Here is a 26,923-nt window from a genome sequence, read left to right as displayed (position 1 = left end):
AAAACTTGCAATGCTTGTGATGTGGAAGATCTTCTAAAGGAGAGAAGCTGTTGCCATCTCCTGACTCATTGCTACAAAATTAACAGACTTACCTTTGGGCAGGAACTCAAGTAAATGGCAGGAAATCACAAGTTCATCACTCCAGACATTCTCACTTCCACTCTCCCCCTTCAGGCAGAAGATACATATGCCTGAAAGCACATTCCACCAAGCTCAAGGACAGTTCTATCCCACTGTTTTGACTGGACCTCTTGTACAATTAGATAGACTCCTGACCTCACAATCTACCTTGATATGATCTTGCACTTTATAATTTACCTACACTGCACTTCTTCAGTAGCCATTACACTTTATTCTGCATTGCTACTATTTTACCTTATTCTAGCTCAATGCACTGTAAGATTTGATCTGTATGAAAGATAAGCTTTCCAATGAATCTTGGCACTGTATATGCAATAATGATAAACCATTACCAAGTTCTGATGGGTTGGGATTATCACCAATTGTTAATGTTAAGGAAGTGCTTAGGAGTATGGGAGGCTCCTAGTTGGCAATGGCAGACTGAGAAGCCACTGCCTCACTTAAATGTCTAAAAAAAAACTTCAGTTGACCTCATCCTGACCTCAACTAACTCTCCTGCACTCTCTGCAGGAGAATGTCAGGTCCGCTGACTTTGCTGAAGCTGCTTCTGCAGACCTCTGGCGAATATTGCATATAAGGATCGTGATCTGCACATTTAAAATTGGAATCCATGCCCTACTTTGACATTTCGCCCTGCACCTTTCCAATGCTACATTGCTCAAACATGTAACTCAATGAAGAAACACAGTGGGAACAAAATTACATTGGAGAGTGCAGTTATTTTACCTGTATTCCTGTCTGATTTATGACATCTTGGAAAAGTGGAAGTTGCAACCAATATGACAGACTTCTACAAAAAATGCCATCTCCAGAGGAGAAACAGGAGCAGTCGTGACTTCCAGTATTGAAAAGCTGCGTTGCTCGTTATTGCTTCAAAACAGGATCTTGGCAAACTGAAAACTGGGTATGAACTTATGTAACTCAGAGAGTTTATCATTGCAGGAGTAGTCAATTCAGAGAATTTAACATTTGCCCTGGATTTGACAAGGCAGGTTTATTTTTGTCTCCTGAACTTCAAGCAGATTAAAAAATACACGCAAAACCTGAACTGTCAGATTTTGATTTGTGAGGCACAGCTGTCCTCTATCAGCTGACAGCAAATGCTCACATGGGTTTTTAAGATTTTGAAACCTGGCCTTGACTGTGTGTAAAAACTACGGAAACATAGATAGTCTAATGCAGCAAGAGTTACATACCCTACAGAGGTCACAGCTAACAATTGATGCATAATTTCATGAGGTGGCAAATGTCCCTATAGTTTGTAGTCAAATGGAGCATTAATTTATTAACTGTGTGTTTAGTTTGTGTTGTATAACTACTTGGACTTCGTCAATTCACTCTAAAAGGAAAGACAGACAAGATGCAAACAATGAGAGGTAAGAGCTGTGTTTTAAATGCCAAATTTAATATAATTTTCTCAGTCAACAATGAGAAATGCTCATTTAGAGTTTCTCCCTTTTACTGTACGCTTGTCTCTTGATTTGGTTTTTGAAATCAATATCGCTCCTAAAGCACTGGCCCAGGTTTTGTTGGGTTGGTCCAGTTTGCAGTCTACCTTCTGTGAGCTTAACACATTTCATTTCAAATATTTATTGCAATAAAAATTCTAAGTATAAGTTCATAAAGTAGCTATAAAGGGACATTGGAGTGAAGATTGGGACAAATAGTTCAGTTTCTTAATAGGATGTAAGTGCTGAGAAAGAAACAGCGAAATGGTGGAAAATTAAATACAGAAAAAGAGTCATATCACTTGTAGAAAGAGAAACAGATATTACTGAGAATGACACAAAGGAAAATTAACAAAAAGGAAAAATTTCAAGTTACAGCAATACACTAGAACTTCAATTACATCCTATCCATTTCAGTGCACTTTTGGCTTTGCAGGAAATGGAATCCTAACATTAAAAGATTTCTTAAGCCATTAAGTGCAAGGCCTTATTTTCAGTGGACGGGTTTATTGGTAATTAGTGGATAGATAGAGCAATTTCTTTAATCTCATGGGGAAGCTAAGTGTGATCCCATCTTTATGAGATTGAATCATTTTGATGATTTACCAATTAAAGGTTATCCTTTTCTTGCCACAGGTTATTGAACTGTTTGCACACTGAAGTCACTGTTACTTGTTTATTAAAATTCTGTTCCAAAAATCTGAACGTTTAGGTAAAAGAACAGCACTTTCAGAGACAATACTGTAAAACAGCAGTGAAGACAGTATCTAACAAATGTTATCCAATTCCTTCCAATAGTCAGGATTATACATTTTATATTACAGATTTGTGATGTATGTTTTTTTTGAGTGTTATAAATGTCACTTCCTCAGTCCTCTCAGGTCGCTAACCCAATGCTTCAACTCTCCTTGACCTTCCAATATTTATTTCTGTTTTCATTCTGAGTTTGATTCTCTGAACCTAGAATTTCCCTCTGTGTCACTTGCAGCATCACGGTTGCTTCCATCTAGCAGTTATTCCACTCTTCCGCTGAACTCCTTACCCAATGTATCCATTGGATCTAAGCCAAAAGATTTTCCGAAAGTTCATCGAACGCCATTGTCTCTACAGGATCCATACATCCACACCTGAATATACCTTCGACATTTTTATGCACAGACTCTCAGTTGCTAGCATAGGCTGCATCACCAAGCTACTCTTCTGGCTTTTTATCCTCCATAGGGCATCTGATTTGTTGCAAGCCTCCTGTCTCTCATTAAAATTCTCATTGTCAACTGGCACCCAAGTGAAATAAAACTTTCCTCACTGAGGTATCTTTACCACTTTCTTTACTCAGCCTTTGTATTGAGTAAGCTTCCATCCTACATTATTTGAAGGTCCAGCTCTATTGGCATGAAGCAACAAGAACTGATAGTGCAGGTCACTTGAAGCCCAAGTCCCAATGGGGAAGATATTGTTTTGAATTGGCCCTCACTTTAAAACATCACTCAATTTCACATTCCAAAACAGGAAGGTATGATTCTAATTGGTGCAAATGCATTAAAGTGCCTTGACATCTGATATTTTGTGGAGTATAATGCTCCAAGTTATGTTGTAAGGCACCAATATTATGATTATAGTGAACAATGGTAATTGCTGTGCTTCTCTTGTGTTGCCAATTTATAACTGAGCTTACATATGTCTGTTGTCATTGGATACAGGTGAAACCATTTTGGGAATCATTATTTTGTTATTTGTACATTCAGTTACTGGATGTCCAGAAAGATGTCAATGCAACATTACTCTGAAGGAAGTGAACTGCATAGGCAATGGACTGTCAGAAGTTCCAAAAGATGTTCCACTTAACACAAAAATTTTATACTTGCAGAACAACCATATTCATACAATATCAAACACTTCATTCACTGGTTTGTCTCAGCTGCAAATTCTGGACTTGTCCAACAACATGATTTCAAATTTGTCATCAAATATATTTGATGGACTGCATAATCTTATCAACCTAAACCTTGCAAATAACTCCATTAACCACATGGACAACAAAATCCTTCATTCAAATGGAAACCTCAAACAACTGGATATATCATTTAACAATCTTACGAGTCTGCCTGAGGATTTGTTCAAGAACCTAAAGAATTTGACCTGGCTTGCTATGCACCAAAACCAAATTCATCAATTCAGCAGGGTGCTTCTGGATTCACTGTCAAACCTGCAAGTACTTCTGTTCAAGAAAAACCTGTGGAATTGTGACTGTCATCTGACTGGATTAAAACTTTGGTTGGAGAGCTTCCTGTACAAAGGTCAGTCAGCAAATGTAATTTTATCTCTTCTGGAGCCATTAGAGAAATAATGATTGAAATTTGCAATGCCATCCTTTTAAGAAAACCAAAAAGCTTTACCATTGTGTCAGTAAACACAAGAAATTCTGCAGATACTGGAAATCCAGAGTAACATATACAGAATGCTGGAGGAACCCAGCAGGTCAGGCAACATCTATGGAGAGGAATAAACAGTCAATGTTTCAGGACGAGACTCTTCATCTCGGCCTGGAAAGGAAGGGGGAAGAAGCCAGTGTAGGCGGTGAGAAAGGAATTCAAGCTAGAGGTGATAGGTGAAGCCAAGTGGGTGGTGCGGGGAGAATGGTGAGAAGCTGAAAGGTGATAGGTGGAAAAGGTTGGAGAAGAAGGAACCTGATAGGAGAGGGGAGTGGAACATGGGAGAAAGAGAAGGAGGAAGGACTTCTGGGGGAGATGAGAAGAGTGAAGAAGGGAGCCAGAATGGGGAATGGAAGAAGGAAGGGGGAGGGAGAAAATTACTGCAAGTTAAGGAATCAATGTGCATTCTGTCAGGCCAATAATGACACCAGCTGATATTTAAAAATCACAACAATGTCAGAATGAAAATTACAGAAGTAAATCCAATACCCATTAAGCAAAGTTATCTTAGTTTTAAAAATGAACATTATCACCTACTTCACTTAGAATAAAATGGATAAAAACAATGGGTTGAATATTGGATTAATAGCCTTTTCTCTAAATAATTGTGCAAAATCACATTAATTATGTTATTGCCAGTGACAGGTTGAGTTCCAAGAAGTAAGATTTACTGAGTGTGACAGTGGAAAGAATGATACAGATTGTGATGATAGAGAATGACATAACTTGAAAACACACACCAAATTACCCAAGGGTTTTGGCCCAAAACACTGACTGTACTCTTTTCCATGAATGCTGCCTGGCCTGCTGAGTTCCTCCAGCATTTTGTGTGTGTTGCTCGGATTTCCAGCATCTGCAGATTTTCTCTTATCTGTGATTGAATGACTTAACGAGCTTATTTTGTTTTTAAAAGAAATTAAAGTGAAGGAATAGCTGAGGGCATTATAACCAAAAGGCAGGAAGGAGAGGTGAAATGCAATTGTTAAAAAAATCATGACTAAAAATGTAATATTACAATATTGTAGAGCAAATTCCCATGCAGGGATGCCCATTAATATACAATAGAGTCAAGATTCTAGATATTAATTATTTTTTAATAATATAAAGTAACTTGGACAGAGCCCTGTTGCACATCTACTAGCAGGTTGCACTTACTGCTGAATATTTATGTGATTACTCCAAAATGCCTGTCTCTGCCAGCTATGTCATTACCATATCTTTATTCGATCCACCATACTTCCCATACGTTCCTACTCAGATGTCAAGGACTCCACCCACAGTTGTTTTGCTTTGGCTTGAATGTGGGCATGTTGTTAGAATTGTCTTCCTAGAAAGAGGCTGGTGTATCTCACGTAGCAGGAAAGGATCTCATCAATGAATTCTGTCCCTCAAGGAGTTCTACAATTCACAGATGAACATTTTTATATTTTCCCAGGCCCTTGAACTTTCAGGTTCTAATTGCTCTCAGATTGCTGTTCTGCACACCTTCCACGTGGTTTTCTCTAACTATCTACAACAGGGAGTGGAAAATCAATTGCTTAAAAGTGACTGAGGTGAAATAGTCAATATTGTTTTCTGATTGTAGGTGGTGGAATCTTTTTCTCTATATCAGGAAGTCTTGCTCAGCTGTTAGAACAAGTATAATATAACAATGAGTTAATCTGTACAGAAGAGTCCTTAGTTCATCAACCCTCAGTACCAGTTCTTATCATGGCAATAACTAATTGCCTTGCGTCTGTGCTCAAGTTTTGCATTTTGCAATCTGAGTGAAACCCGACTCAGTGTTCATTATATTCAGTGCACAAGTTGGATTCTATGACTCCTTGTCTTAATCAAAAAAAAGGAAGTAAATGTTAAGTATTTTGAATTCACTTCTTGTTTTACAACAACTGCTATATATGCCATCAATTCAATGTTCATAAGCGTTTCTTAAAAGTTTCATGATAATGTTACCAGACAACATACTAAGGCAGGTTGGACAAAAGCTTAGACGTGGACAACTAAGTCTAGTCATGCATCCAGATTGAAGAAGCATAGGTATCTCAGAGGATGAAAGGACTGGAAGTGATTACACAGATGACAAGGAGCAAAAACATGGAAGGATACAACAACAAATATGAGAATTTCAGAATCATTATGGCCGATTGTCCATTTCATTACCATATTCTTGTTGTTGTCCCATACCCCCTTTATGTCTGGAAATGTCTCCATCTCTTTAAATTTATTCAATGACTTTTCCACAACTCTAAATTAAAATAAAAACACAGTAAAAAACTGCAGTTGCTGGAAATCTGAAATAAGAACAGAAAGTGCTGGAAGCACTCAGCAGGCTAGCTAGCATCTGTAAAAAGAAAGGCAGAGTTAATGTTTCAGGTCCTGTATTTACTTGTTTTTTACTTCACCTTCATGAAATATATAAAGCTGAGGTGTCACTTAGCCAAGAACCATATACTTCAACAAAGCGAGCAGGATGAGTAAATGTGACAATGCAAGCTAGGACAAAGACAGTACAGTTTTGGATCACTTCAAGATTATAGAGAATCAGATGAACTAAGAAAGCCACAGAAATAATCAGGTATGGAGGTAATAAATCACAGACCAGGTTTCAGCAGGAGAAGAGTTAAAATAAGACTAGAATTGAGCAATATCATGAAAACAGAAACAGACACACTTTGAGATATGGGTTTGGGTATCAAGGTAGTGAATAGCCTGGTTCCATTTTAATTAGTTGCCAGAGAGAGAATTAGGTTCCTCACCCTTCAGTTCCAGACACTGTCACTGGTGGTCAAGGAATAAAGGGACAGTAAATTACAGTTTTGGTCTTTCTGTGTTCAATTGGGTGATCTGTAACACAATTCTGGACACCAGATGTGATCTGACATTTCAGAGACACTGGAGAGGATAAGAAGTGAAACAGGTAAAAAGCTGGATGACAAACAGTATTCATTTGGAAACTGATATGTAATTTTCTGATGATTTCGTAAAGTAATAAATTGTAGATAAGAATCTGTACATACAGGTAACAATTTTATCTCTAATAAACTCCATTCCTTCCTTTGTAACTCTCTTATTACACACAGTTATAAAATAACTATTTTTTTAAACTTTATCTTGCATTAATTTTTCATTATCTTTCCTTTTCTTCCTAAATTCCCTATTAATTTCACCATAGTATCTTCTGGACATCTGTTGGTTTTCTGCAGTGCTAAGCCCTTAGTATTTAACTTATGAACATATGTATTAGGAGCAGAAGTAGGTATCTTTATATCTTGAGCTGCTTCCTCATTTAATATAATCATGGCTGATCTAACGTTATCCTCAACTCTACATTCTAGTTGACCCTAAGTGATCTTTTACTTCTTTGCTTATCAATAATTTATCTATCCCTACTTTAAAAGTATTCAACAACTTTGTTTAAGTTGCCCTTTGAGTTACAGAGTTCCAAAGATTGACTCATGTCTCCTCCAGAGAGAAATAATTTCCCTTCATTTCTGTCTCACACGAGTGACTTCATGCTTTTAAACAGTGACTGTTAGCTCTGGATTTTACCACATGAAGAAACATCCTCTCTACAAATATCCTGTCAAGACCACTCAAGATCATATAAGTTTCAATCAGCTCAGTTTCACTCTTATAAACTCTAGCAGATGCAAGCCTAGCCTGTCCAACTATTCCTTGTAAATGAACCAGGTAAAATAATCAGGGAAGTCTAGTAAACCTTCTCTGAACAGCTTCCAACATTCTAACGCCCTTCATTAATAAGACCAATACTATACATACTGCATGTGGTATTCCAGATGTAGTTTCACCAGTGCCCTAAGTAACCAAAGTATAATGTCCCTACTTTTCAACTTAAGCAATATTCAAGCAAAAAACAATAACATTCTGTTGGTTTACTAATTATTTGCCTTACCTGCATACTAACCTTCTGCAAATCATACACTAGGGTACCGAGATCCCTCTGCATTCCAAGACTTTATAATTTCTCACCACTTGGAAAAAATATGCTATGGTACTTTTCCTGCTAACATGGACAACTTCACATTTCCCAAAATTATTCATTCGACAGATCATTATCTACTCCCATAGTCAAGCTAATCCCTATGTGACCTCCTAATGCCCTTTTCACAACTTTCTTTTCGACATGTCTTCATGTCATCAACAAGTTTAGCAACTATCACTTTCTCCTTTTATCCAAGTCATTAATATAACATATAAAAGGTTGTGATCCTAATTCTGATCCATGTGCACGCTCCCATTAATTCTTCCCAACCAGTAAAAGCATGCCTTTTAAGCCTATTCTCTGTCTCCTGTTAGTCTGCCAATCTTCTATCCATGCCAATATATTTCTGCACTGTATGCTTTCATTTTCTGCAATAACCTATGATGTGGCAGTTCATCAGAAACCTTCAGGAAATTTTAGTGCACCCACTGGTTTCCCTTTATCCACAGCACTTGACTTCTTCAAAGGACTTCAATAAATTGGTCAAATATGATTTCTCTTTCATAAAACCATACTAACTGTTTGATTACATTGAATTATTTCTAATTGCCTTTCTATAACATCTTAAATAATAGCTTCTAACATTTTCCTCACAACAAATATACATTCCAGCATTGTTGTGCTCCTCCCTTTCCAAATAAAGGAGGGAGATACATTCGCAAACACGAGGAAATCTGCGGATGCTGGAAATTCAGGCAACACACACAAAATGCTGGTGGAACACAGCAGGTCAGGCAGCATCTATAGGAAGAAGTACAGTCAACGTTTCTGGCTGAGACACTTCATCAGGACTAACTGAAAGAAGAGATAGTAAGAGATTTGAACGTGGGAGGGGGAGGGGGAAATCTGAAATGATAGGAGAAGACAGGAGGGGGAGGGATGAAGCTAAGAGCTGGAAAGTTGATTGGCAAAGGGATACACAGCTGGAGAGGGAGAGGATCATGGGATGGGAGGCCTAGGGAGAAAGAAAGGGGAAGGGGAGCACCTGAGGAAGATAGAGAGCAGGAAAGGAGTATCATTAGTTTAAAATTTAATGGAACCTCCTTGAATCTACAGAACTTAAGCTTCCATCTTTTCCCTCATTCTATCATTTATGGCCTGAACATTGTTAGGATCTAGATTTGAGAATTCTTGTTTTCCTTTCTTGTGTGAATATTCTTGGTTTACATCCTATTCCCTGTATGCCTTCTCTACCTTGATATTGATTTAACATCAAGTAGCTGCTTTCAGTTGACTTTTGCTATGTCATTTCTTTTACTCATGGTCTAACATTCTGCTCTTCTGTAACACCGCTAAATCTACCTCAATTATGACTTTTGTCTCCAAATTCTTCTCTGTCAGCCTTTGTCCATTTATGTAGATGCAATCCCCTGAACTAAACCTGTACTTTTTACCAAGTTCCAGCATCTGCAATCTCTTGTATCTCCCCTGGAATAAAAAGGTTCTCTTGAATGTTTTTCAAGAATCCAACTCCTCCCATATTCTTTATCCTATTACCATTCCAATTATCATTGGCAGTGTGGAGATGCCAAAAGAGGGGTAAGGTGCTCCTTTCCTTCACTAGCCTGCAGATCACCCTTGGGCAAGGTGTAGCACCTGCTTAGCTCATGGAACCATGAGAGCAGGTAGTGGATGGCTGTTTGAGCAGCTGGTGCGCATCACAAGTCTTGGTTTTGCGACCGCTGACACCAGGCAAACAATCCCTGAAGAGCATTGATAATGGCTGGGGTCACCCGTCTTGTAACAACACCGCCCCAGAAGAAGGCAATCACAAACCACTTCTGTGCAAAAAATTGCCAAGAACAATCAGAGTTGTGGAAAGATCATGATCGCCCATGTCATCCGACATGGCACATAACGAATGAAATGATTTGAGCAAATGGTCTGCATTTTTGCCCTTCCATTTATGTCTGAATGGGGCTTCTAATACATCCCCAGCAACTGAACTACCTTTTTTTTTGCTCTCAGAGCAACCCATCTGGACTCGTTTACTTATCTTCCCAATATACAACCCCTCCCCTTTGCTATAATTGTTTCCTGAAGTATTGTCATACTCCCTCTTCTTTTTACCTTTCCACTTTCTACTTTGTAACTTGGTACACTGTGACTAGGAATGTGGAATTATCGTGACCAACTATGTTTCAGTAATGGCAACAATTCTGTACTCCCAGATGTCTATCTGTGCCCCAAACTCATTGCTTCTATTTTTAAGATTTTTTTTTGCATTGAAGTATATACTCCCAGCACTGTCAAAATACTTTGTTTCCTGTTTTCAGGCTTTCTTTCCCTGGTTTTCCTGATTTGTTTATTAAGCTCTTACCTTCCACAATCAATTTTGCATTTGTTCTTTCTACAACTTTTGCCAGAATCCCATACCTGTATTAAGCTAATTTAAAGCCCTCCTCAAGGGATCAGAATGTAAAATAAATGGCAGGAAACCATCTCAGTTTATTAGTAATGAAGTAATTAAAGATGTTCTTTTATCAGTAATCTTATTGGTTGTTCCATTTATTAAACGATTACTCAGGAGTCAAAAAGTTATGAGGAATAAGGGAAAATGGGAAAGGACTTTGAATTCCTCTACTTGTCTTAATTGTCTTTTCAATTCCCCCAGGAATCTTTCCAGATGTAATGACTGATCAGTTTAAATGAAAATGCATTTTCTCTCTACGTTTTCTAAAAACCACAAATCATAAAAAAGTTGCATGCAATGACTCATTTTGCTTTAATACAGGAGGCCAGATTGATGCAATATTGTGCACAGAACCAGAGGATTTAAGAAGTAAGGACCTCATGAAAATTCCCCATGAATTATTCCAGGAGTGTTCCTCTGTTAAGTACAAGTCATCCCATGATGACTCCAACCACAGAAGTCCCACCATCCAAAACCTGCACCACAAAACTGAACACGACCATAATCCAGATTGCAGTCGAAAGGCCAAACAACGGTCTGGCAGTTTACGTCATGCTATCGCCACAATTGTGGTGACTGGTGTTATTTGTGGCATTGTCTGTCTCATGATGCTGGTGGCAGCAATTTATGGCTGTTCTTATGCAGCTGTTATGGCTAGGTATCAAAGGGAGCTAAAGAAACTGGATCATCTGGGCCCAGATGTCGAACAGGAAAATGCTGAAGAGAAGGAACCTTTTGACGGTTCATTGGTATGAGCTTCCATTTCCTGCCTCGCTTTTCAAACATCAAGACAAAATGTTGGAAACAAACTACTAGAAATTAACATTTCTTTTATAAGGAAGATGGCATCTAACATCCTGGACTGTGTTAATTGGTAAAAACTTTGGACCTTGACTAGTTTGCATGTAAATTATGTATTATGTACCATACATATGTTCAGAATGGCTTTAATCAGTGCCAGAGATAATGAAAAAGACAATACAGAAGAGAGCTAGACATAACTATTAAACACATCAAAGGAATGCCATCCATTCCAGCTTATTTTGCTAAAAGGATCTTTTGTCGTTTTCTTCTGTGTATTTACTGTAGTATGGTTTTGCTATGTTAACAACTCTTTATAAAAATAAGTTAGTGCTATGATTTACTCTAGCACTATGCTACAACTGGGAACACTTTGATATCCTTTATTAAAGATCTGTGAAAGATACCAATGTGTTCCCAGATGTAATAAGCACTTGGGTCAGCTGAGTCTAAAGCACTCAGCCTATGTGTGTCTCTGTGGCAGGTGCAGGCCCAGACATCTGCTAGGCTGACTTGTTCCCACACATGGATAGCATCGACCTCTTCAGACTCTGAGTCTGATCTCTTCCTGGTTACTCTTGTCTACTTTGACCCAGAAACCTTGCTTTGATTCACCAAAGAAGGGTCCTGGCCCTTTGAGCTGGGAGGGAGTGCCTGCAGTGAAAACAATAGTTCCTTTTAGTAATTTGTATGAGGCTTTTGGGCTATAATTATTCATTTCTAGAAAGATGTGAACACTATGGCCTCAACATAGTACAGTAAAGTAGTGGTGCTGCAGTCACATGAATTCCTTTGCCCTATTTCAACAGAGATATAAATTTGCTTAATAAAATATATTCTACAAATCATTTAGAAGTATTAAGTTCTCATAAGTAATTTTATCACATGTAATTTCAAAGTATTAGTCACTGGAAACCTAAAGTTACTTCAGCATAAACTTCTGAAAATCTTTCTGTGTTGCCATGACCAATAACTGTACAGCTCCATAAAATGAAGACAAATGACAAACAAAATTTCTGCAGGAATTCTAGGTCAGTAACATTAAATTAATAACAGAAAAGGTAGATAATACTGTAAAACTATCATTTAAAAGATATATTCTGTGAAAAGTATTCTCTGTAATCAGTAACAAACATATCTGAAATTTCAAATTAAAATGTTGACAAAGTTATGCACATCTGTTTTTGCTTTTCTTCCCCAATTACCTCAATATGTTTATAAAACCACTGTGTTCCAAGATATAAAATAGACTTCATAAACCTCTTCATTGCTTGGTATGTTTTATATGTTTTATATTTTTCTTAGTTTACATTAATGCTATCAGTACTAATATTTTTCAGTAGATTTTGCTATGTGCCAAAAGTGGTTTTTCAGTGAAAGCATGGTTATGAACCAAAGAAATTGAACCAAAAGAACATCTGCAAAGCATGTCCATGAGGCCCCAGATGGCCATTTGTATGGGCCACAGATGTCATAATGTTTGATGAACATATGACTATTTTCAAACTCTTTTAATCTATGAACCATATTCATAATGTCATTCTTTCCTAAAAAAATTTTGAATGAAAATTTTTCTACACAATGTAAAGCTATCATTATATTTTAGTTCAAGCACATCAGAACACTGAGATTTACAAGCAAGTATTTTAGCCCAATGTTTTAGTAATGTGCTTATGCTCCGTGTGAGTCTCCTCGCACTCTCCTTCATGTCACCCCATCAAAATATGCTTTGATTCCATTCCCTATCACATACTTATCCAGCTGTCCTTTATGCTTACTTTCCAAAGGCAGTCCCTTGGATTCAAAGATGACTTGTTTCCACTTTGAGTTCACTATTGAGGACAGTCCAGGAAACACAGAGTTTTCCACAGACAGTGTATGAGGTGGCTGGTGGAGCAAAAGCGTGGGTAGCTTGTGAAGTTGGGCACTTTTCAAGACTTATGCAAGGCTTCTGTATGCATCCAATATATTGCCTTGAGGTTCTCGAAATATCCTGAATGCTCCTTTTTCATCTGTATGGTTTTGGACCATGGATCCACAGGAATCATGACTATGTTGTAATTCCTCAAGGAACATTCCCTTGAAACATTTCCTTCGTTTCCCTGGTGATCTTTTCCCTTGGCCAAGTTCAGAACAGATTGTCTATTTTTGGACAACAAGAAACTAAAATGCTGGAGGAACTCAGAAAGCTGGTAGCATCTGTGGACAGAAATGGACAGTCTACATTCTGGGTTGAGACCTTTCACTTGAACCAATGTTATTAGTTATTCTCCCATTTTGTTCTCCTGTTGTCACCAAACTCAAACACATTACCCACCATATGTCTTATGCATTAAGATTTTTTTTCAGGAACCTCTGACAAATATTAGCTCCAAAATTATCATGAGTATGTCAGTGTGTTTTTTTTTACACTGCAGGGACTCATTTGCAAAACAGGTTAACATGAAGTTTATCATGCTTTATTCAACATTGTCCATATTGTGCCACTTCTGGGACAAATTCATAAGTGGTGACCACCTTGTCTTCAGTCACCATTCTTATTGGTGCTATAATCCATGTGAGTGACCTCTGTACTGCTTCAGAAGTTGAAAATGGATATGTTAGTTTTATGTTCAATGCCATTTTACTTCTCTGTGTTCTTCCATTTCTGACAGGCCACTGACTAGTAAACCTCACAAACATATTGGGTTGGTCAGCTATCTATCTGCGTATTGTGAAATGTTGCATTCTGAGAGCAAAATGTAAATTCTACATGGATAACATTTATTGCTGGCATGGAGTTTTATATGTGAAACAAATTAAAATAAATTTTTCCAAGTAGCCCTAAAGAGATTGTTTTATTGTTTTTTTAAAAAAACTTATACCAAAAAGCTCTATGTATAAGTGAGTATAACATTTTAGATATCTGTCAGGACCACCAACATTCAGGAAAATTAATTACTTGGTTTAAGCTCAGCTACTACGTGCATTGACTTTTGAAATTGAAAGGGTAATAATGTGTTAGCAAATTCCAGCATTTATTCCCTGGAAATGTCTGGATGTTTGGGATTCAGCTGCAAAAAGAAGAGCACTGAATTTACTGGCCCAGATTTGCTGTGCTCTGAATTCCCCATCAGTTCATCTCGGGAATCTGTCCATTGATTTTACACAAGGTTAGCCCTGGCAAAGGAACGGTGAGCTTGTCAATTTCAATGGAAAGAATAGCTGCAAAAAGGCAAGTAGAAGACCATTTATATGCTTATAAATTTCATGAGTTTGTTTGCTATTTCTAATTATTTAAAAATATTTTACACACTTTACATTTTAGTGTTTTATTTAAAGCTGAATATTTGTTTGACTAACATAATAGCATCTGAATCTTCTGAATGGCATGACAACTTCTTGACAAATTTGACAGCCAGCAAAGCCACTAGAGGTGACTTTGTAATAATGCAAACTTTTTCAGCTGATTCATAGACCAATTGCCTTTATATCTCATGAGGGCCTGCAGAACACTACCCCACACTCATTTCGAATTGGTAAGGCATTTACCAGCAAGTTGACACTGGATGACCTTTAAAAGGCATTTCAGCTGAAAGCACAGGCATCTCACCATCAGCAAGAAGCTGCCAGACACTACTGCTGATGAAAGGTCATTCATTTGAAAAGTCAACTTTGTTTCCCTCACCTGTTGAGCATTGTTGGGTTTTAATTTATCTCGGATTTCTAGCACCTGCAGCACATATTACCTAAAACAGATTTATGAAATATATTTTCACACTGCAGGAAGGATGCTGTGGTTGGCATGGACAGGATAGGCCATGGGGACTGTTTCTGTGCTACGTTACTCTATGACTGCTTTGTGAACATGGATGCTATAATTTGGCTTCCCTCTTAGTGCATAAGTAAATCAGACTCATACAAATCAAATATGCAATTTAAATTCAAATTATGCACATCAAATTTTGGAAGACTTTACCTAAGAGAGATTTCAATTCAGATTGTGCACATCAAATTCTGGAACACCTTACCTGAAGCTGCACAGTGTTTGGAGGACGAGAATCTGTGTAGTCAGACTGAAGACAGTTTAATGTGAATTTTGTGGCAGTTCTGTGTTGCTATCAGCAACAGACACAAGAGAAGTAATATTCTGATTATGCTGAAGATCCTAATTAAATGTAACATTCTTTGGTTCCTTTATAGGGTCCCTTATCATATAGTTAGTGCTTGGTTTCGTACTGAGAAGCACAGAACAGTGAGAATGTAACAGGAGTTCATAACTAGCTGAAGTGATGGAGTTACTTTTCCTTGTCATTAATTAGTTCCAGTGACATTATGAGTGGTTTCAGATGACTATTGATGTAATTCAAGAGATCACACCAGCAGTCTGTCTCTCAAATGCACCGATGCAAGAGCATCGCAACACACTTTATAAAATTGCTTTTGAACCATTTTAGTCTTTAGGTAGAATTCACTACTTGTGTTATTCCAGAATGAATAACTTGCTGCTCTTTAAATGGACCTCTATTCCATTCTTGCACAGAGATGCAGAGTACCATTCTCATTGAACTCATTATAAAGACTCATGTTAAAATAAAGCAATTGCATCAATTAGGGATGTGATGTTGAGGCGCTATACCGTACTCACGAGACCACACTTGGAGCATTGTGTGTAGTTTAGGGCTCCTTATTTTAGAAAGGATATACTGACATTGGAGACGGTTCAGAGAAGATTCATGAGAATGATTCCAGGAATGAAAGGGTTACCGTATGAGGAACGTCTGGCAGCTCTTGGGCTGTATTCCCTGGAGTTCAGGAGAATGAGGGGGGATCTTATAGAAACATTCTGAATGTTAAAAGGCCTGAACAGATTCGATATGGCAAAGTTATTTCCAATGGTAGAGGAGTCTGAGACAAGAGGGCCTGACTTCAAGACTGAAGGATGTCCCTTTAGAACTGATTGTGGAGAAATTACTTTGGTCAGAAAGTGGTAAATCTGTGGAATTTGTTGCCATGATCGGCTGTGGAGAACAAGTCATTGGGTGTATTTAAGGCAGAGACAGATAGGTTCTTGATTAGCCAGGGCATCAAGGGGTATGGGATGAAGGCAGGGGAGTGGGGATGACTGGAAGAATTGGATCAGCCCATGACTGAAGGGCAGAGCAGACTGGCCTACTTCTGCTTCTATATCTTATGGTGTTATAATTATGAAGTATTCAATTACTGTGATACTTACTATTCATGTGCATGATACTAGTGATGATCAAGAGTGTTAGTGAAGTTTGTAGATGGTACACACCACTGTACATTAGTAGTGGAGGAAATGAATGTTTAAGATAGTGGATGGAAGCTTTGATTATGTGGAACATCGTGAATGTTGTTGGCACTACGTTCATCAAGACAAGTTCAGAGTATTCCATTACAATCCTGATTTGAGCTTTACAGCTGGTGCAAAGGATCTAAGATGTCAGGAGCTAAGTCTTTGCTTTAGGATACTTGACCTTCAATCTTTCCTTGTAGCCACAGTATATAAAGTATATGACTGGTGCAGCAGAGTTTCTGGTCAATGCTGACTTTCATGCTATTAATGCTATTGAATATTAAGGGTTTGTAGTTGGAATCCTTTCAAAAAATTTTTTTAATTGTGTTTTCAAATGCTTACAGAAAGAAGAAAGAAAAAAATTATCAACCCTTCCCCCTCCCCTTAACCCCTCCCCCCTAACATATCCCTATAGAAGGAAAGAAAAAGGAAGGAAGGAAGGAAGGAAGGAAGGAAGGAAGGAAGGAAGGAAGGAAGGAAGGAAGGAAGGAAGGAAGGAAGGAAGGAAGGAAGGAAGGAAGGAAGGAAGGAAGGAAGGAAGGAAGGAAGGAAGGAAGGAAGGAAGGAAGGAAGAAAGGAAGAAAGGAAGAAAGGAAGAAAGAAAGAAAGAAAGAAAGAAAGAAAGAAAGAAAGAAAGAAAGAAAGAAAGAAAGAAAGAAAGAAAGAAAGAAAGAAAGAAAGAAAGAAAGAAAGAAAGAAAGAAAGAAAGAAAGAAAGAAAGAAAGAAAGAAAGAAAGAAAGAAAGAAAGAAAGAAAGAAAGAAAGAAAGAAAGAAAGAAAGAAAGAAAGAAAGAAAGAAAGAAAGAAAGAAAGAAAGAAAGAAAGAAAGAAAAAGAAAGAAAGAATGAATGCCTGGATATCGGAAGGTCCCCACATGCTCCACGGAGTTCATAATAACTTTAGTATATATATTTACTTCTTTCCCCAAATAACCAATTATTTTATCTTCGGAGCATTATCTTAATTGTGTTGTTGGAATCCTGTTGGAAATGTTCACTGCCCAGCTCTCTTGAGACACAGAAGTTATTTACCACGTATTTTATCAGCCCTTGTCTTGACAAGTGTCTAGGTCTTGCTACGTGCAGGCATAGACTGTTTCACTTGCTGAGGTATTGCAACCCTCTTCACTCATTTAGGATCAGGAAGATAAAGAAGCTGAAGGAGGTTGAACTGAGGACAATGCTTCAAGGAAATCCTGCTTTTATTTCCCAGGGCTGAGGCAGACACACCGTTTTCACCTGTGTAACTTATAATCAACTATTGAAGTGTTACCCCTTTGACTTTAATTTTACCAGGACTCATTGACCCCACATTCAGTTCCAAGCTGCCTTGATGTCAAAGAGAATCACTTCTACCTCACCTCTTGAATTCTGCCATTTGGTCCGTGTTTAGTGAAAGCTTTGGTGATTAAGAGTAGACAGATTGAGGGATAATTAGCCTGATTAAATTTGTCCAGCATTTCTTGAATAGAACATACCTGGGCATTTGTCCATGTTGGCAGTCGATCACTAGTATTGTTCTATTAACTGAATTCTATCTTGGCTAGAATACAGATAATTCTGGAGCATGAATCTTCAATACTATAGCTAAGATATTTTCTGATCCCACAGCCTTTTGCAGTCTCTAGTGCTCTCAGATATTTCTTGATATCATGTGGAAAGAATCAGATTGGCAGAAAACCAGGCTCTTTTTTAAGAGGGAATGTCAGTAAGCAGCCAAGATGGACAATCGATTTGACCTTCGGCTAATCATGATTGCAATGCTTCAACCTTGCTTTGGCACTCATCTGCTGAGCCCTGGTAAAAGAGGTTGTTCTTGGCATGCCATCCTCCCATTAGCGGTTTAAATGTTCACCGCAATTCATCTGCGGAGGTGACTGCCAAGTTTAGATCTGATAGTTGATCGTATTCTGCCGGCTGCACATTGTTCCTGCCATGCGGCATGTATGCACTCCTGTGCCGCAGCTTCATCAAATTAGCAGTTGTTAATTAGGCTTGGCAGAGCTCGCAGTTCACCTTCCACTCCTCTGGCTTGATAGTAATGGCAAAGGGAAGAATATACTGGACCATGAGGGCACAGATTCTGGAGGTGAACGGAGGTGCATTTATGCAGCTACTGATGATTCTCCATCACCTCCCTCCCCTCTTCCCCCCCCCCCCCGCGCGCACATATTTCATGGATGCTAAGCTCTGCCTGCGAGATATGTTTCGAGTCTGTCCCATTTAACACAACAGTACATCCAAGATCACAAGGAGATTGTCCCTGGTGCAAAGATAGGAATTTGTATTCCAAGGACTGGCATTACTTGCCATCCTGTCATGGTTCAGTGCCGGAGACTATTGAGGAGCACAAGCAGGTTTGCCCTTCCTGATGATTTGCTCACTGGCTGCTGTAGCCTCGGTCAGGTAATTATATTCTCCAGAATTCAACCAGCTCAATCGCTCTTGATAATGGACTTTAAAGCTCCCCTCCCAGAGAACATTCTGTGCTGTGGTTACTATCAGTACTTCATGCAAGTGTTGTGCAGTATGAAGGAACACCTATTCAACTGCTAAGGCACTTGTTTTGTATACAGATCAAGAGGTAGTTCTTTTGCCAGTGGTTGCCTGAATCTTAGGGACTTCACTGTGTCTTGGAGTAAAATATATGCAAAATCTTGCTAAAGGGAAAAAAAAACTATTAACTTCATGCCCATTCACAATTCCTTTGAGTTCTGGTAGAGAGGAAGTCTCACTCAGCCTAGTGCCATTGACTGACTGTCTGGACACATTACAAAGACAGTGCTCAGTTCCAACAGGGGATCTAACAGAAGTCCATCAAAAATCCCATTAATAATTCTTATCATTCCAAAGATTCAAAACAATCCTTTTGAATGAAAATGAAAGTTCTCTTTTGTAAACTGATGCTTCTTCAGTTTAATAATTTAAGGGACTTTAACTTTATGTACTGCTGCATGGAAAAATATAAATATCCTGTATTTAGAAGAGATCATTGAATAAACTGCTCAACAATCTGTTGTTCTTTCATATTTTAATCTAAAGATGCATGCTTTTAGACTAATAATTTTAAATAACAAAACAGGATTTATAAGCTGTTAACTATTCAATGAACATTTTCAAATGCACTAACTCTGTTAAAAGTTGGTCATTTATTTCATTTGCTTCAGAATTCCTCAGCAGTAGAATTGTGTCACAACCCATAACCTGGGAATCATTTGCAACCCCCTGTTCATGAACACAAAGGACTCTGCAGATGCTGGAAATCCAGAATAACACACACAAAATGCTGGAAGAACTCAGGCAGCATCTATGTAGAGGAATGAACAGTCGATGTTTCGGGCCAAGCCTTGAAGGATCTCAGCTCAAAACATTGAATATTAATTCCTCTCCATAGAAGCTGCTTGACCTGCTGAGTTCCTTCAGCATTTTGTGTGTGGGGCCCATCGATTCATTCCCTGTCTGTAAGACTGGCACCATACCTCATCTTCAAAGGTTGGACTCAGTCTTTCATCACTGGACTTTCCACAATCCAATAGTCTGTTCCTTTCCTCTTTTTCCCTAGCACTGAGGTCAAAACTGGCTGTGTGCTCACTCAGCCTGTATTGATATCCAGTGAAGGTTTGGAATAATACTGCAAATAAAATAGTGAACTGAAGCCATTCGTAAATAAAAATAGAAAATAAATCTAATGTAAAATCCCAGACCTGAATTGTGAAAAGTTTCTCTTTCCACCAATGCTGCTTGACCTTTCAAGTTTTCCCAGCATTTTCTGGGATGTCTAGCTTCTACAATTTTTTTGATTTGATTTAAAAATCAGAGAGTACCAGAAACAGTCAGCAGGTCAGACACCAAATTTATGGAGAGAAATTAAACATGCTTTCCATTGCTAAGAAAGGAGCGGAGAGGACAATGTGAATTTCTGCAATAGGGTGGAAAGACAGAATAATGCAGTTGGCAGGGTTACAGACTGAGAGATGTTGACAAAGTTTTGTTAATTCCAGCTGATCCACCATGAGGAGATGTAAGCATAAGATAAATAAAGACATAAACACAAGAGATTATGCAGATGCTGGAAATCTTGAGCCACACACAAAATGCTGGAGGAACACAGTAAGGCAGGCAGGATTAAATAAAGACAATCAATTCCTTTTTAATAAAACTTTATAAATAGCCTAAAAAAAGCCATTTCAAATACAGTGCCAGGGACTGGGTAACTTTATGAGCTTGGAACTCACAATCAGAGGTTAGGGGAACTAATATGTGATTACATGGTCATTTTAAAAGATCCGTTGTGGCATTGCCAATCTGCTGCATTCATGGATCATGTGTGGTGGGATGAACTGGTTATGCAGACCTGCTGATTAGTATATCCAGTCCAAGTTACTACCTTGTTGGATCCAGTGAGCATACAGGACTGTAGGTCTATGGATATTGTCTCCAAATGGCAAAGGAACTTTGGCCAGAACAGGTTGTTATAATATATATTAATGTTAAATGCAGACCAACAGCAGAAGCAATGTGGACATTCTGACAGGAGCTAGCCACTTGAGTATGAATGATGCACAAAGCAGGTTTGGTTGATTACTGCCCAGTGATAAATGAGTACTGCCTGGTGGCACTGACACCCACCATTATGAAGTGCTTCGAGAGGTTGGCCATTGCATCAGTTCTAGCCTCCCAGACTCAACCCACTGAAATTCACCTACCACTGAACCATGTCTATTGCAGACACCACCTCCAAGACCCTACACCCATTTCTGGAAGATCTGTACAGTTAAGACATCTATATTAGACTACTGTTTATTGACTTTGGCTTAGCCTTCTGTTTTATAATTCCAAACAAACTCATCACCCCAACTCTAAAAAGATTGCATCTGAATCCCTGACTTCCTGACCAACAGACCACAATCAGTAAGGATAGGCAGCAGCACCTCTACCAAAATTATTCTGAACACTGGCAGCCCACAAGGCTGTGTCCTCAGTTCCCTGCTCAATAATAACTTTTTTACAGAGCACTGAAATTACTAAACTTACAGTACATTAATGACAGTGTGGTCAGCTTCTGCTCTGTCTTCATCTACAAGTTTGCAAATGATACCACTGTAGTGCTTTCCTACGATGAATTCCATCTGCCACTTTTTTTACCCATGCTCCTAATGGTTGTACCTGAGGAAGGTAAGACCATCTGGACTGGCAGTGATACCACCTCTTTGTTTCAAGATCTGTATGCCAAACTAACAGCAGCTACAGTCTTTCCTAAGTTATACTCATGCTCGTGCAAAACAAAATAGAGAAAGAATGGCAATGCCTTTTGACAGTTAGCAACTAGAAGGGATTTCACATTTATTCTAAGTTACTGTAAGAGATAAAATCATCAGAAACATTTCAGACAACAATGGATAAAATGTTACCATGGATACAGTACTTGTGTACTCTCAGGATGCCATTTTTATCGCAATCACCGTGGAGAAGGAAAGGTTTTGCACAATTGAGAAAGCATTTCGGAAGACTCTATTAACATAACGCCAAGCTTAAACAAGGCATACACACCTTTGAATAGAAGGAAATGATTCATCTGGATCTATAAGTGGCTGAGAGTAAGCTGTACCTAACTGTAGAGAAATTTGAGGCCATGATCACAGGCAGTGAAACCAAAAATGATGCAGTTTGTTGCTGATTTTTAGTAATGTGCCCTATGTCTTCCTGACCTTACCACAGTGTTGACTCCATTTTTATGCATTGGGCTCATCACAGAAGCATTGTAAGTGTATCTAGAGTCCATATTGGTATTCAGCTCAGCAGAGGTGACATTTATATTTTGGAACAATGATTACTGCAGGCAGAGATAAAAGCATAGTTTTCTCAGCCAGAATTAGATGGCAGTTAAATGAAATATTTTCAGAGGTGTAATCAAAAATTAGAAATTAGTTGTTACAGGTTGGTGGGAAGTTTGAACTAAAAGCACATGGAACATAAGGTACCAACATCACCAACATCAAATTTATTTGCAACTTCTTGTTGCACAGACAAGGTTTGTGAGATACGCCCTAACATTGATGACCATAATTAATTCAGATACAAAAAAAATGCTGAATAATAAGAATTTTACCTGCAACCACTGGTGATTTTCTGTTGTCCAAAAGCTGAACAGTTGTACTTGCTGTCACAACATTACTTTTATTTTCTGCCTCTATCAAATTGAATCATAAACTATTAGAATCAAAGTAAAATGATGCAAACATAAAATACTTACTGTAAACACTTTTCATTTGGATAAATACTGAGAATTGTTTCAGTTGTTGAAACAGCTGCATTATTGCCAGAAAATAATGATGTAGGCCCATACAACATACATATAAACATTTCTTTATTTCACAATGCACATGTGCACTTGTGGAAGTGATCTTAATGGCCATGTTGGGACAATTATAGAAATATAAAATAATCCAGAACAAGCAAGGTCTATTCTGCAGCAGCTTAATGCCAAATGTTGCTTCTCTACAATGGATTCATTACTAACTATATGCAGAGCTTGTCTTAAGAACCAGCATTAAATCCTCGTATCCTCTAGAATAAAAGCTCTGGAAATTCCAGTGGGCTGTCTCAATGGAGAGAAAGTTCAATGTTAATTTTATTATCAAAGTACATATATGTCACCATATACAACCCTAAGATTCATTTTCTTGTGGGCATACTCAGCAAATCTATAGATTAGGAACCATAATAGGATCAGTGAAAGATCAATGAAAGTGCAGAAGACAACAAACTGAGCAAATGCAAATATAAATAAATAGCAATTGTTACAAATGTGAGGCAACTCTGAGGGGCCAAAGGGTACAAAGTCGCCCCCTCCTTTTTGAGAATCGCAAGATCGCTATTAATTCGGATCTGGGATCCAGGAAATGAGAGAGAGACGTCCAGAATACACAAGGTTTGGAATGTGTCCTGACCTCAGCGAACCAGAACCGCTGATAATGGCCATTGTCTCTTGGAGACGGAATTGTATATTGAGTACTGTACTATTCATTGAAACCCCTCAGGGGACGACCAGAGTGGGCTGGTTGAGGGATTGCATCATCCCAACCTGAATGACATCTGAGACCCCGTGAGTAAGGATAAAAGAGGGTCTGGGGAACAACCCCTTTAGATGCACCAGGAAAAATGCTGGAAATCCAGTAACAGCGTTTTATAGCCAAAGCCGGTGGGGCCCGTGTGCGTCCTCCCTTGCCCGGGTTGGTGGGCTCACCACGGAAGAACGGTTTAGCTGAAGGAGAGGCCACAAGTGAGCGGCCACACCAACGAGACTCCGATGGATCGAAATCATAAAAGGAAAATCGACGTTTTTCTCCAAATCTCTCTCTCTCTCCCACCATTGCAACACAGCAGTCCCCAAAGGCTGCAGCCTGCATGAACTGAGTGAACTTTGTATTTCCATCGGACAATACATTATTCCCTAGACAACGATAGAGCTTATTTCTTATTGATTATTATTATACCCGCACTTTTAGATTTAGTATTGATGATGTATATTATCTGTATATTTGCATTGATATTATTTTTGTGTATTTTTACTAATAAATACTGTTAAAAATCATATAATCAGACTTCAATGGACCTCTCCATCTTTGCTGGTAAGTTACCCAGTTACGGGGTTCGTAACAACGTGGGTCCTCGTCTCGAGATTTGATACCAAATTGGAGGGCCAGTGAATCGGGCTTTTAAGTCCAAACGTGGGTCTGGTTGCATGGGTAACCAGACGGGAAACCAGCAAAGATGGACGTAGATGAATTTATAGAAAACCCGACTCTGGAGGCGCTAGAGGCTGCCACAAAGTCGGATTTGATAAATATTACGAAAGGACTAAATCTCGCAGAGGTGAGGTTGTTGATGAAAAAGCGGGAGGTGCGGAGGGCCATAACTCAGTATTATATTGTGAAGAATGTGCTTTCGGCTGAGGTATTGGAAAATATCCCTGAAGTATCCCAAAGGGAGTATGAGCTCCAGCTAAAGGAGTTAAAGGTGAAAAGGGAGAAGGAAAGAGCTGAAAAGGAGCAGGAAAGAGCTGAGAAGCAGAGGGAGCATGAAATTAAGTTAAAACAGCTGGAAGCAGCAGAAAAAGAGAAGGAGAGAGCAAAGAAGGAGAGGGAGTATGATGAGAAGGAGAAACAGAGGCAACATGACTTGGACATGGAGATGTTAAGGCAAGAGCGAAGAGCTCAAGGGCCAGACCGAGAGGAGCGGTTTAGTGGTAGTAGGGAGTTTAGGTTAGTACCTCTGTTCGAGGAGACAGATGTTGATAGTTATTTCTTGCATTTTGAAAAGGTGGCAGTGAGTCAGAAGTGGCCCAAAGATCAGTGGGTGGCGTTGTTATAAAGTTTGTTAAAAGGGAAGGCACAACGGGCATATGCAGCGTTGTCCATGGAGGAGGAGGAGTTTGTGAATTATGAGAAAGTAAAGGAGGCCATTCTTCGGACCTACGAATTGGTACCTGAGGTCTATAGACAAAAGTTCAGAAATTTAAAGAAAGGGTGGAATCAGACGTATGCAGAGTTTGCCTATGAGAAGGGTGTGCTCTTGGATCGTTGGTGTGCAGCAGAAATGGTGGAAGAGGATTTTTGGCGTCTCAGGGAGTTAACTCTGATTGAGGAATTTAAGGGTTGTGTTTCGGATGATATCCGGATGTATTTGAATGAGAAACCGAATAAGTCCATATCTGAATTTGCTAGGTTCGCAGATGAATATGCCCTAACCCACAAGACAAAGTTTTCCTCGAATGTAAGTTACCAGAGAGACCGTGGGAACGATAGAGAAAGCCCGCCAGCTGAGGCAGAGGTCCTGCCGGGAGCTGGTGGTAAAATTAAGGAGGAGGAAAGGCAAGACAGCAGGAGAGGTCTTGGCTTGACCTGTTTTAATTGTGGAAAGGTGGGTCATATTGCATCTAAGTGCCTTGCTCCAAGGAAGGAGATAGGAAGAGGGAAAGCAGCAGTCCCTACAGGATGCATTGTGGTGATCAGTAAATCGATGAGAAAGCCCCAGGTAGACAGAATACAAGAGGGGTCTGAGAAATTTATTGCAGAAAGAACCGTGTCTGTGAAAGAGGGAGACACACCAGTTCCAGTGCAGATCTGGAGAGACACTGGAGCTGAGCTGCCATTGATTCGTAGTACGGTACTAGATTTTGGCCCCAAGACTGGAGAGGTGGCTTTGAGAGCATAGGAAAAGGGACAGAAGCTGTGCCTTTGCATAGGATCATTATAAATTGTGAGCTGGTATCTGGACCAGTTGAAATAGGGGTGCGATCAGAATTCCCGAGAACTGACGTAGACATCCTTCTGGGTAACGATTTAGCTGGTGGTGACATTTGGTCGGCCATGGAGCTGACAAGCAAGCCTGTAAGTGTTGAGGACCCACCCCTAGATTCCAAGATCTATCCTGCATGTGCGACCACTCACAGCATGTCGAGAAAGACAGCTGAGAAGGAGACCAGTTTAATTCAGGCCAGTATCGATTTGGCTGAGACATTTCTACCGACCCTGTACCAAGAGGGGTTAGAGGGTGGTAAAACAGAGAATAGGGAGGTGAAAGAGAGTATGGGAGAGGAGGTAGTCCTGCCCTTAACCAGGAGGAGATTTATAGAGGCATGGAGTAAAAATGAGAAACAGAAAAGGCTGTTAGAAGGTCCAGGGTTGGACATGGATGATCTGTCTGGCTTGACCGAACTGTTTGAAGAAGTTGAAAATTCTAAAGGTGTTCCCGATAATGAAATGAGGGCAGTCCTAGATGAAAAGGATGCCATTACCTTGAAGAAGTCTGCTGGGTTGGCAGATGAGGTTGTTTCAGCCCGCAGGGTTGAGTTTACTCCGGAAGGGAGTTGCCCAGAGAGTACCTGGGAGAAACGGGAGAACTTAGGATTTAAAAAGGGTACGGGTATTGAAAGCCTGGAAGAGGCAGATGTCCCGTTTGAGTGTGTCCAAGATGTGGATGCACGTGGTACTGAACCTAGTAATGGAACTCAGAAAAAGTCTGAGGTATTTGATTCAGTTGAAAAGGAATGCAGTCCTTGTGGGTCAGATGTACTTGGTTCAGTGAAGAAAGGGTTAACCTTGGTACTAGTGGGAAGTGAGAATTCCCAGTTGTTTGTGTTCGAAGGTGTGTTAAAAGTTACTGAGGAGATAAAAGGTGGTGAGGTGAATCTTATTATTGAAGGAAAAGGGAAAAGTGTAGTTCCTAAATTGAATGAAGAAAATTTAAAGTCTGGATTGATGTCAGAAGCAGTAACCAGGCTGCAGGGACAATGGCTTGGTAACATGGTGCCTGCGAATCAATTACAGGTTGATTTGGAATGTAAAGGTGCCCCACATGCTATTGTTATTCAAGAGTGTGGTGT

At 39.2% G+C, this 26,923-nt stretch overlaps 2 protein-coding genes across 4 annotated transcripts in view; one reads left to right on the top strand and one right to left on the bottom strand.

The window, feature by feature from the left end:
• Positions 1-26,923, bottom strand: part of cacna2d3a (calcium channel, voltage-dependent, alpha 2/delta subunit 3a) — an 893,404-nt gene that overhangs the window by 136,078 nt on the left and 730,403 nt on the right. For all 3 annotated transcript variants that reach the window (XM_059944148.1, XM_059944149.1, XM_059944150.1), the window contains one exon: positions 22,646-22,726. In XM_059944148.1, coding sequence (XP_059800131.1) covers positions 22,646-22,726 — 81 coding nt within the window. The remainder of the gene's footprint in view (positions 1-22,645; positions 22,727-26,923) is intronic.
• On the top strand, positions 874-11,773 carry LOC132377792 (leucine-rich repeat and transmembrane domain-containing protein 1). The gene is made up of 3 exons (XM_059944151.1): positions 874-1,517; positions 3,290-3,886; positions 10,759-11,773. Exons 1-3 carry the CDS (start codon positions 1,502-1,504, stop codon positions 11,190-11,192), a joined length of 1,047 nt encoding a protein of 348 aa, XP_059800134.1. The 5' UTR covers positions 874-1,501; the 3' UTR covers positions 11,193-11,773.

The sequence above is a fragment of the Hypanus sabinus genome, chromosome 19 (assembly GCF_030144855.1).
Source record: "Hypanus sabinus isolate sHypSab1 chromosome 19, sHypSab1.hap1, whole genome shotgun sequence".
Lineage (NCBI taxonomy): Eukaryota > Metazoa > Chordata > Chondrichthyes > Myliobatiformes > Dasyatidae > Hypanus > Hypanus sabinus.
Note: the sequence above shows the minus strand (reverse complement) of the source record. Positions and strands in the feature narration are given on the sequence as shown.